Source organism: Asterias rubens, chromosome 20, assembly GCF_902459465.1.
Source record: "Asterias rubens chromosome 20, eAstRub1.3, whole genome shotgun sequence".
Classification (NCBI taxonomy): domain Eukaryota; kingdom Metazoa; phylum Echinodermata; class Asteroidea; order Forcipulatida; family Asteriidae; genus Asterias; species Asterias rubens.
The window spans coordinates 12,614,870-12,626,611 of record NC_047081.1 but is presented as its reverse complement, the minus strand read 5'-3'; the positions used below and the strand labels follow the sequence as shown (position 1 = coordinate 12,626,611).

Sequence of the window (11,742 nt, the reverse complement as noted above, 5' to 3'; positions counted from 1 at the left end):
GGTTGGTTGGTTGGTTGGTTGGTTGGTTGGTTGGTTGGTTGGTTGGTTGGTTTTTGTTTGTTTGTCTGTTTGTTTGTTCGCTTGTTTGTTTGTTTGTTTGTTTGTTTGGTTTTTTGTTTGTTTGTTTGTTTGTTTGTTTGTTTGTTTGTTTGTTTGTTTGTTTGTTAGTTGTTTGTTTGTTTGTTTTGTTAAAGTTGTGATTGCCCTGATAACCTGTTGTTGATCATCAGTCCAATGTTCTTTTTCCCTCTTAATTTATCACAGGGGGAACCTAGTAAAGTTTTTATTATTGTTTGGGGTTGAAAACAAAGAATCGTTTACTCTACCAACTGTCGAGCTATCCAGCTATATGTTGGCAGTCTCCCTCCCTTATTTAATCTTAATTGACAATAAGGAGACACAAAGACTTAGGGTGAGATATAGGTGGGGGACTGTCGATTATGGCCCATAGTCTGCTCAATGAAGAAAAAAGTGCGTGACGGCCGCCATCCACTTTTCATCCTGCGTTATTTTGCATAGATATTGTTTAGTACACATTGTAGTTGGGTCACATAAAGCAGAACGAAAAACCAGCAAACCAATACTAAATTCTACCCAATATATTTAAATCAATTATCACAATAATAAATATTAACAACAAAAATTCAGGTGGAGATCTCCGATTTCTGCGTCAAACCAGTGACGTTAGAGGGCGCTAGACAATCGTGCCTTTTTTTCGGATAGACTGCGCGACGCACCCGTGATGGAGGTAGGACAAAGCCAAGGACCTTGATCCATTTGACTCTTGATAATTTCAGTTAAATTTCAAACCCAGTTTTGTTTATCTCGACTGAAGAACTGGGATCCAAGAACTGATTCGTAAATCTGTCATTATGTTAAATTAGCACAGGAGAAGACGATATTGTGAACACCGATCCACTCCAAAAACACCGACAGGACACCCCGCGATGGACACAGGCTGCTGCAGTAGACGTCGTCTGGACATAACAAATGGATGGGATACCACAGGCACAACACACTGCAGGCCGAATACTACACACTGTCAGACTTTTTGAAATGCAGCTCACTCTGATCTCAACATAGAGCAACGAGTACAACAGTTGTCCAACGACCCAGTAGATGAATCACCTTGCTCTACCTATATTATGCTATATCGATGAAAGAAACTCGTACATGTAGCTCCCGTCTACCACATTACGCAAAACAGTTGAAAAACACTCTCCCAACGTTTCATCCAGAAAGACCAGAGTCATTGATTAAATTCTATTGCAGAGTATTGGATTATTAAAACCATCCTGCTTATCGATCTACGCATATCTAACTTCAGATGATTGATACTATCACAAAGTAATAACGTCTCATTATTGTGACTGTGAAGTAAAAGTGCAATGTTTGTTGTGGCGCAAATTTGGTCAAAACCACTGGTTTGAGTTTAGGTAGTTAAACTTAAAGGGACATTCTTTCATGGACAAAGATGCATTTTCTCATGTCACAACGCTTGAGTTTTTCACACTTGTTGAAATTGTTTGCACGCAATTCATTTCCAGAGGTCAGCGGAACAGTAGGTCTTCTTTGTTTCAACAACCACCGGAGGAAGTTTCATCATAATAAAGCAAATGAAAATGTGCTAGATGTACCTGATCAACATTTGCAAACCACTCATTGGTCAGAAGAAGCCACACTCTATGTCCATTGGCCCTATTGCCAGAGACGGTGCACGTATTGTAACTTCAACAAGTACATCAGAAGTAATGTTGACAATGACAAAATGCAGCAATGTCTTGTCAGAGAGGCCAAGACACTGATCCAAGAAAGTGGAGTCAAACGCATCAAGTCAGTATTCTTTGGGGGAGGAACACCAAGTTTGGCCCAGCCAAAAACTTTGTCTGCCATTTTGGAAGCTGTTTCTGGTGTGGTGAGTTTGCCCAATGATGCAGAAGTTAGCATGGAAGGAAACCCTACTTCAGTGGGACGCATCAAACTCTTGGAATTCAAGCTAGCAGGTTGTCAAGCAAAATTACATTACAGTCTAATAACAAAATTGCTCTCAAAAGTAACTTATTACATTGTAACAAGTTTATATACAAGAAAATTGTTATAATCAAATATTTGTGTTTATTTTGTGCAGGTATTAACAGAGTCTCACTTGGTGTGCAGGCTTTGAATGATAAGGATCTGCAGTTGCTAGGGAGAGATCATACATCAGATGAATCAAGAAAGTGCATTGAAGAAGCCAGAAGACTCTTTCCAGGACGAGTATCAATCGATGTCATCTTTGGGCGTCCGGGACAGAGACTGTCCACCTGGGAAAAAGAACTACAGGAAGTTACTCAAATATGTGATAACCACGTATCTCTCTACCAACTCACCCTGGAAAGAGGCACAGCTTTATTTAAGATGTTTGAAGTCGGTGCTGTTGACTTCCCTTCTGAGGATGTAACTGCTGATATGTATGAGTTAGCTGTGGAGATAATGGCTAATGAGAGACTGAACAGATATGAGGTGTCTAACTTTGCAAGGGAAGGCTTTGAGAGTCTTCACAATCAATCTTACTGGGATGGGGGTCAGTACATTGGCATTGGACCAGGAGCCCATGGTAGATTTATATTAAGGAATCCTACGGCTAAACGAATACCATCTGTCAAAATACAAGGTCATGATAATTGGAATCCCAACCAGCTTAACCTACAGCCTGTACAGGTAAACCGTGAAGCAAGGATACAAACTCTAGAACCAGAACCGTGGATGCGTGAAGTCCTTAAATACGGACACGGAACAAGGAAACGGGTCATCCAGTCGCAACTTGATGTCCTCCAGGAATATTTGATGGTGGGGTTGAGAACAAGTAAGGGTGTCACAAACCATCGCTGGGGACAGTTTAGTAATGTCACAAGCCTCAGGGAGGTGTTTGATGGGGATGCAGTTGATGATTTTATGAAGGGAGGGCTAATTGTAATGGATCAGTTTGGATTAAGAGCTACAGTAAAAGGAATGTCATTGCTTGATTCTATTTTACCACATCTGTTGATCAAACTGCAAAACTGGTTTAAAACTGTAAAAGCTGATTAATTGCAGACTTTTTGGGACTCTATTTGAGACTTTGTGACTCGGACATCCACATGTAGGCTTACTTCTCTATGATCTGGGTTTGCATTACATTCTTAAGTGCAGCCTTCTGCAAGATGGTTTATTTGTTTCTTGATACTGTGCTTTAAGAAACTTCTTGCCCCCCAAATTATGTTATGCATGCTGGAAGTATAAAAGGTTTGCAGTAAACACTAGATGTGAATATCACTTAGGAGTACATGTACATAGTTTCAAAACCAACACTACTCAAACGTGTTATTCACACTGGTAATACTGCAAACCTCTCATATTATGATAGCCAAATGATGTTTGAAAATGGAAAAATAGCACCCACAATCTTGTATTTGATGGCCCACTGACTCCATACAAACAGACAAATACTGAAATTGTCTAAATACCTCATTCTTAACAGCATCCACACCTGTGACATGATTGTGCACCCTGAAACTATCCCATTATAAATCAGAATTGTTTACACTTCATTGACTTATTCAACTATCATGTAGTCTTTTCTGTTCCTTGCTACTAAACTTACCTGTATAAAGGAAAAATGTAGAAAATAAAACAACCAAACTTTGATAAAGATCACTGGATACGTGGTTGGGTTAATTTTACATTGACTCATTTTATAATTACTTTTCGAGTGGTCAAATATTTTAGGGGGCGGGGCGGGGCGATTGTCATGTTTTTTGGGAAAAATACGCATTTATTTTGCAATTGCATTCGTTTCCTGCTAATCGCTTTTTTACTTCCGGGTGTTCGGTTTTACAGAATCGATTCAATGTTTTGAGGCTGGGTTCACGCAGCGGGCGGGCGTCGGGGTCACATGACACACTTCAGATATCAACAATGCGCGTCAGCTGATCATCAGTCCTTCCTCCATGTCAGTGCATGGATGAATAAACCTCCATGGTCAGTGCATGCTATGATCAGTGTAGTGCGGTTCAGCCAGAGCTACCGGTCAAGTCAAGTGTATTACATGTGCTAAAAACCAAAAACAAGTTTCACTTATGTTCATAAACAAGGACGGAAGCCACACACCATGCTGTAATACTCTCGAGAGACGAGCAAGGTTGGAGCAGGTTCTTTCTTACGGTAAATGTTTTTTTACTTGATAACAAGATTTTTGAATAAATAATTATGATAATGATATGGGAAGGTCGAGTTTGCTTAGAAAAGACCACTCTTTTAATTTTTTTTATAATGCTTTTGCTTTTACACAGTAACTACGCCGTCGGCAGGTGGGTTACGTTATGGTTGACAGTAGTTGGAGCATGAGGCTACAAATATGAATGTAATACTTCTAAGTTCTATTTTACTGAGTACTACTGCTTATGTAGAAACCAGAAGCAGAATGAGCCATGATAATGATACTTGGGCTATATCGTATTATGGCGCTGTTTACTTGTCAAATACATATTATTTATTTATACCATTTCTACATTTTTTTATACATCACTCTTTTCAAGCAAGAGACTGATGGTGAATCTGTCTAAAAAGAAGTAATTTTCCACGAATTTGATTTCGAGACCTTAGATTTACTAGAACTTGAGGTCACGAAATCAACCATCTATGCACAGAACTTCTTGACAAGGGTGTTTTTTTCTTTCATTATTAGATCCCAAGTTTGATGACCAATTGAGCTCAAATTTTCACAGATTTGTTATTTTATGCATGTTGAGATACACCAACTAGCTGTGAAGGTTAGTCTTTGACAATTACCGATAGTGTCCACTGCCTTTAAGAACGTGTTTCGCTTGTGTGTGAAGTCAAGGCGCGCCCACAGATACCACGTACATACAAGACCAACGCGCACGCTTGTATGTTTGTGTGTGTGATGTCTGGGGTGGCGGGCGCGCGCGCTTGACAAACGGCTAGCTGTGTGTGGGTTGCCAATTAGCGCGCTATTTGTGTGTGTTGTATTGGCATGCTGCGGTTGTTGCGTTTTCTTGAACTGTATGCTAGCTAATCCTAGCCCAACTTGTGGGAGTTTGTAAACACAACTACATGTAGTTGTGTAAGTTGTGGGGTTAGATCTAGAAGCTTTATGCACACATGTTCCAATGTTTCAACACGGCAACATTGTAACTGAAACATCGCTCTAACCTCGGACCACATGACTAATCAGTCACTCTGGTTTTTCCCAATGGTTGTAACTCACACTGCGGATGGAAATGGAATCCTGGCTGATGAAAATAATGTCACATCACATGATGTGTTGACATAAAGACAAGTGACATTGATATTAACCTTGTGAATTATTGTTCAAGTTTACTTCCTCATACTGTGTGCACGTCCATTGGTGCGGAGTGTTAACTTGTTTCCATTTTTTATGTAATTTTTTTTAACTTGGTTATAGGATAAACCTTGAAATGTCTGGAATCACACACCAGCTACAAAGGCCATGGCCTCTTGTTGCCCTGGTTTGGCCTTGGTGCCTCTTGAAAAGTTTCTCACAGACCCATACTTTGCATTGCCCTCTCAAAGTCAAAGAAAAAAATTACATGCATGGCCTGTACTGACTTTCGTAGGTTTAAAAGCAACGTTTAAGACGTACATCCTTTTCTGAACTTTCTAAATTAATTTCTTTTCTTCCACAGGTTTGTCTCATTTTATGTGCAGATGCCTACATGATTGAACACGCATTTGTGTTTGGACACAATTTGTGCGCCGCATGAAGAATGTCCAACATTTATAAAGAGATTGGTGCAAATTCAAACTATCCTCAACCAAACAGGAAAATGAAAGCAAACGTATCTGACGTTGAAATATCAGATAGTACAAAATCAACTGGTATTCGGCGAGATCGTATCGGTGTAGTACTATGCATTCTGTGTTGTGAGCTCTGTGAACGACTGACATACTACAGCATCGGGGGAAACTTGGTTCTGTATTGCACCAATGAGTTGCAGTACACTAGTGCTGATGCCACAACCGTTGCATTCATCTTCACAGGTACCTCGTATTTTGTGCCTGTGTTTGGAGGATGGATTGCCGACTCCATCTCAGGGAAATTCAATGCAATATTTGGAGCTGCTCTCATCTACTGTTTAGGTAAGCCTATACTTTGTTAGTAATTTCACTTACAGAGCAGTGCCATGAACTTGGAGCAAGATATGCTGTCTGTTAAGTGACACAAATCACTATAAAGTGGCCAATTGACAACATCTTAAAATATGAATCTTAGTGCTTTGTGAAATTAACGTTTGGTATCTCAAACTTTTACAAGAGAACTGAGAATTTGACAATCAGTTTAGAGGTTAAAGGGAAGTTAATGTGTAAACAAGAACAATCAGTCATCAAGTATTATGGGGTCTACATGTTTTTTTCTCGGAATGTTTTCCAGGAGTTTATCTTTTCTTGTGTACAAAGGTTTTACCTGTGAGATACTGAAATAAGGGTGAACATAGAAAACTTTTCTGTGATACAGAAATAAGGGTGAACAAAGAATCTTTTCCTGTGAGACACAGAAATAAGGGTGAACAAAGAAAATTGTTCCTGTGAGCAGAAATAAGGTTGAACATAGATAATTGTTCCTGTGAGATACAGCATTAAGCATGTTAAGGGTGAACATAGAAAACTTTTCCTGTCAGATACAGAAATAAGTGTGAACAAAGAAAATTGTTCCTGTCAGACATGTCAGATACAGAAATAAGGGTGAACATAGACAACTTTTCCTGTCAGATACAGAAATAAGGGTGAATATAGACAACTTTTCCTGTCAGATACAGAAATAAGGGTGAATATAGACAACTTTTCCTGTCAGATATAGAAATAAGTGTGAACATAGACAACTTTTCCTGTCAGATACAGAAATAATGGTGAACATAGACAGCTTTTCCTGTCAGATATAGAAATAAGGGTGAACATAGACAGCTTTTCCTGTCATATATAGAAATAAGGGTGAATATAGACAACTTTTCCTGTCAGATATAGAAATAAGGGTGAACATAGACAACTTTTGACTGCATCGTAGAGCAGGATTTAAACCTGCAGACTGCAATAATAATAATAAAGATAATAATAATAATAATAATAATAATAATAATAATAATAATAATAATAATAATAATAATAATAACATTTATAAAGCGCCATATCCCAAAAAATGCTCAAAGGCGCTGTACATTAAAAAGGCAAAAACCCTAAACATTATAAAAGCAAAACAAAGGATAACATCTGATTCATAAAGGGGCAACAGGTTCCAATCCAACTCTGACACAAGTCATCTTTTTATTGTTCACTCCATACAGTTAGTTTCCCTTGTGGTTTGTTTTTCAACCTGATCAATCTTGTATTATTTCTGATCTACAGGAACAACAATCCTCCCAGTTATCTCAATTGACTACACCCAGTTTGGCCAAACTCTAGGTCTGACAGTAGGGCAGAAACAAGGCTTCTTTATCTGTGGGTTAACCCTCATTGCTATTGGTACTGGTGGTATTAAATCTAACGTTGGACCGTTTGGTGCTCAACAACTAGATGATCTGGGAGAAGGTGCTGTGAAATCCTTTTTTAATTGGTAAGTACCAAAGTCCAACGTTGTTGGTTTGCTTTAAAAGTACAAAAATTACCTTTAGGCTCAAATTAAAGTTTTCACCAGCAAAGGGTAAACTGTAGGTGTATGCCTATCCCATCTCAAGTACAGTTTGTAACTTGTTATGCTTGTTTTTCCTAAGCAGAACTGTTTTCAGCACCATGTTTTTAGCTTTCAGAAGCTCTACGAAATTTCATAGAGCTGCTTTAAAAGACACTGGACACTAGGCCCTATTAGTAATTGTCAAAGACCAGTCTTCTCACTTGGTGTATCCCAACATATGCACAAAATAACAAACCTGTGAAAATCTGAACTCAATTGGTCATCGAAGTTGCGAGATAATAATGGAAGAAAAAACACCCTTGTCACACAAAGTTAGTATGCTTTGAGATTTGATTTCGAAACCTCAAAATCTAATGCCGAGGTCTCGAAATCAAATTCATGAAAATTATCTTTCTCCAAAACTATATGTTACTTCAGAGGGAGCCGTGTCTCACAATTTTGTATACTATCAACAGCTCCCCATTACTTGTTACCAAGTGAGGTGTTATGCTAATGTTTGTTTTGAGTAATTACTAATCGTGTCCACTGCCTTTAAGCTAACAATTACTTTTAAAACATTATTGTGACACTTTTAGGTTCTACTGGTTTATCAATGTTGGATCTGCCATTGCATTCTCTGGTGTCGCCTATGTCCAACAAGAGATTGGGTTTGATGTTGGATTTGCCATCCCTGCAGTTTCAATAATCTTGGCAATTGTGGTTCTCATGATTGGACGTAAATGGTATCGAATGAGGCCACCTGAAGGTATATGTACCATTGAAAATAATCAGACCAAAAATTTTGTTGAGCAGTTGAGAATATTTTCATGGCATTTTAGAAGAAATGACATGTACGTGTATGCCTTTGCCTTTTGAACCTTGTATCTGAATCTACTGAGCTGTATAATATGGTTGAATATTTTGTTAATAATTATTTGTATTGATTGCTGGCTAAACTTGCATCATTTGTTACAGAATGATTTAGCTATCCTGTAAACATTTAGTTTAGACAGGACTTTTTTCATCCAATCACTTTTCCCAACATACGTTGCCATAAATTTACAGCAGATGTCCAAAGTCCCAAGTACAAAAGTATCAAAGATGATCTCTCACTCTCTTTATTCGTCTCTGATTAGGGAGTGTCTTCAACACTGTTGCCAAGATCATCTTCCAAGGCTTGTCTCAGATTCGAAAACCCAAACCAGCTGGTGTAACAAGCTACAGTTGGCTGGATCGGGCCAAGACATCCTATGGCGGTCACTTTTCAGACGTCAAAGTAGAGGAAGTTAAATCACTGGGAAGACTTATCCCTATATTCCTAGTCCTGATTTTTTATTGGACTGTTTATTTTCAGGTATTTATTAAAAGTAATTAATTATCTAATAAACTACAACAAATAATTTCTTTTTAAAGTGTCCGACCATCTTAGATGTACTGTTCGAATAGTTGTGTGAAATAAGACAAACACTTAATTTACTTTGATCATTTTCAGATGAATACAACCTATCTTCTACAAGGTGAACGGATGCGTTTGATGTATAACGGCTTCACCATACCAGTGGCTGGACTCAACCTATTTAACACATTAATCATTCTCATACTGGTACCTTTCGTCGACCGGTTCCTTTACCAATACCTCGCCAGAAAGGGATATCCACTGTCTCAGCTGAAACGAATCGGTAAGTAAAGGGAAAAAAAACCTCAATGGTCCAAAAGTCCACAATAAAACTTTATTTTCTACTTTGCATTGAAAAAGCAAGACTTAGGTAGAAGTTTACACCTTGAGTGAAGTTAGAAAGCTATCACCACACCCCTTCCCCCTCTCCCCCTCAAAAAAAGAAAATACATATATTATATTATTGCCAAAAAAACCGGAACTGGAAGGTATGAGCACTTTTAAAGAAGGTCACTACAAAGGCCATTTATCCTTCATTAATCTGCAAAAGGGTAACAAACAATGCAAATGCTGAAGACTTTGGAGAATTTATACCAAATGTTCAAGGCCCCAACAGATCTCTCGAATCAGAGTCATAAACAAATGTTCAAGCTTTAAAAAATTGTAATTGATTGCAAATTGTAGGTGTAGGGATGGTCTTAGCCGTTGTGTCCATGATAGTAGCAGCTTCTATTGAGTTTGCTCGTAAAGCAGACATACAGAAGAGTGGCTACATTCAACAAGAAGTGGCTGGTAAAATCTTCAATGCATCAGATCTGTCTGTCTTTGCTCAGATCCCACAGTATACATTCATCGGGGCAAGTGAGGTGTTTGCAAGCATTACAAGTGAGTATTTCTGTTATTTTCCTATTATGGAAGAAACAAAAATGGACAAATTGAGAACATTCAATTAACATTTTTAGACTTCTTGGCCCAATTCACTAAAGCTGGATGTGCTTGATAGGCAAAAAAAGTCACCAATAAACAGTGCAAGATATGTTTGTAATTGTTAGATTATTATGTATTTGTCTCTTCACCCTACTCTGATGTGTGTTACTCAGTAGGCCCTACTTTCCGGTCTTGCATAATAAGAGTTGGTGTTGAACCCAAGACCTTAACTTTTATAGAGCAGTGCCTTACCACTAGACCAAGATTGCCCTGGTAGCTCGAGGCAGTTCAATCCTTTTTTTGTCGGGGGGGTACTGCAACATTGTAAAATTTGCAATCAGAAATAACAAATTAATAATCCAAATGTTTGCTTCTGTAGATACATGAATGTGATTGTAATTTTTGTTCTTGTTATTAGGTCTAGAGTTTGCGTATTCACAGGCTCCTGTATCAATGCAAGGTGTTATCATGGGATTCTGCCTACTGGCCTCAGGTCTCGGCAGCTATTTAGGCTCATTGCTGGTAACTGTTGTCAATGCCATCACATTTGGTAAGACATTAAAGGCGATGCATTTCCTAACCTCCTTGTTAAAATTGTTGTGTGTGAGAAGGCCTTAAAAGATAAATAACACTATTCCTGTTCCTGTGTTTGAAATTGTTCTACGTAGTTCCATTGCCATGCCACAATCTGGCTCAACTGATTGTATCAAAATCCCATTGCACTAGTTTTTTTAATGGCCTCACGCATCAACCTTAAGATTAAAAGTACTTGGCTGGGCTTCATTAGATGATTAATCAATATCACGGTGATTAGTATTGTGACATCACACTTTGCTCAGCAAAGACTGAGTCACAGTAAATATGTATGTAAGAGTATGAGCAGTAGAACTGATATCCATTGCAAATCTTTCCCCCAGGAGCTGAATGGATCCCAAATGAAATCAACAACGGCCATTTGGAGTATTTCTTCCTCCTCCTGGCGGGAATAATGTTCCTTAACTTCCTGGTCTTTCTACTCATAGCAGAGCAATACAGGTATGTAGAAGATCGCCCCTCGGACCTTCAACCTGAATTACCTCCAGATGACCTTTTTAATCAGAATGGTCAAAGGTCAAGAGAACCAGGAAGGGATAGTATAGGTGAGACAACTGCATTACTCAGTGACTCAGAGATGTGAAATCTTGGAGGATTACTTAAGAGATGCTTAGTTTAACAAACACTTTTGAGCAAACCAAGTCTTTAAAGGTGACTTTCATTAAAAAATTGAGTTACCGGTACAAAACTTATAACAGCCAATGTGATGCCATGCCAAAACCAGGCACCAAACACTAGTATGTTGAGAAAATAATACTTAAAATCTAAGGTCTATAAATTAGATGTTATTTGAAAATGCTTCTCATTGAGTTGATGAGCAAATAAATTCAGCTTTGAGTTTTGGCAATTAGATTTGGTATCAAGTGTCATGAATGTCAACACAGAATATTAATGATAAGTATTATCAAACAATTTAAATGAAAACCTAAAATGTTGATTCCTGTGCAAGATCAACAATCTTCTACCTGTGTAGAGCAATTAATTACAACATTGACAAAATAATAATAACAAGGATTTAAATAACAACTCCGTATTTATTTTGCTTGTATTATGTTATCCATGAACGAGGCATGCAACTTTTCCTCGGATCAGCCGATTTCCTATTTTTTTAATCTCGGTTTTACCATTCAAAATAAAAAAATACTATACAAAATCTTTG

General features: G+C 38.1%; 2 protein-coding genes across 5 annotated transcripts; both read left to right on the top strand.

Moving 5' to 3' along the window:
• The first annotated feature begins 160 nt into the window (after positions 1-160).
• On the top strand, positions 161-3,680 carry LOC117303630 (radical S-adenosyl methionine domain-containing protein 1, mitochondrial-like). Of its 2 annotated transcripts, none has more exons than XM_033787845.1 (2): positions 161-2,003; positions 2,129-3,680. In XM_033787845.1, the coding sequence occupies exons 1-2, from the start codon at positions 1,475-1,477 to the stop codon at positions 3,067-3,069; spliced, it is 1,470 nt and encodes a 489-aa protein (XP_033643736.1). In that variant the 5' UTR covers positions 161-1,474; the 3' UTR covers positions 3,070-3,680. The 2 variants fall into 2 exon arrangements, with proteins under 2 accessions (XP_033643736.1, XP_033643737.1); XM_033787846.1 differs by having other exon boundaries at positions 1,682-1,915.
• A 270-nt stretch (positions 3,681-3,950) lies between these two features.
• LOC117303709 (solute carrier family 15 member 4-like) lies at positions 3,951-11,726 on the top strand. 3 transcript variants are annotated; one of them, XM_033787988.1, is made up of 9 exons: positions 3,951-4,159; positions 5,688-6,141; positions 7,402-7,609; positions 8,263-8,432; positions 8,803-9,020; positions 9,159-9,345; positions 9,747-9,947; positions 10,408-10,539; positions 10,907-11,726. In XM_033787988.1, exons 2-9 carry the CDS (start codon positions 5,769-5,771, stop codon positions 11,164-11,166), a joined length of 1,749 nt encoding a protein of 582 aa, XP_033643879.1. In that variant the 5' UTR covers positions 3,951-4,159; positions 5,688-5,768; the 3' UTR covers positions 11,167-11,726. The 3 variants fall into 3 exon arrangements, with proteins under 3 accessions (XP_033643879.1, XP_033643878.1, XP_033643880.1); XM_033787987.1 differs by having other exon boundaries at positions 3,951-4,182; XM_033787989.1 differs by lacking the exon at positions 3,951-4,159 and adding an exon at positions 4,772-4,790.
• The last annotated feature ends 16 nt before the right edge of the window (positions 11,727-11,742 follow it).

Excerpts from the sequence above, each read along its gene's own strand:
- LOC117303630 (XM_033787845.1), top strand. The coding sequence starts at position 1,475 with ATGCATTTTCTCATGTCACAACGCTTGAGTTTTTCACACTTGTTGAAA. Across the intron at positions 2,004-2,128 it reads CTTGGAATTCAAGCTAGCAG|GTATTAACAGAGTCTCACTT; the intron begins GTTGTCAAGCAA and ends TATTTTGTGCAG.
- LOC117303709 (XM_033787988.1), top strand. The coding sequence starts at position 5,769 with ATGTCCAACATTTATAAAGAGATTGGTGCAAATTCAAACTATCCTCAA. Across the intron at positions 6,142-7,401 it reads TGCTCTCATCTACTGTTTAG|GAACAACAATCCTCCCAGTT; the intron begins GTAAGCCTATAC and ends TCTGATCTACAG. Across the intron at positions 8,433-8,802 it reads TCGAATGAGGCCACCTGAAG|GGAGTGTCTTCAACACTGTT; the intron begins GTATATGTACCA and ends GTCTCTGATTAG.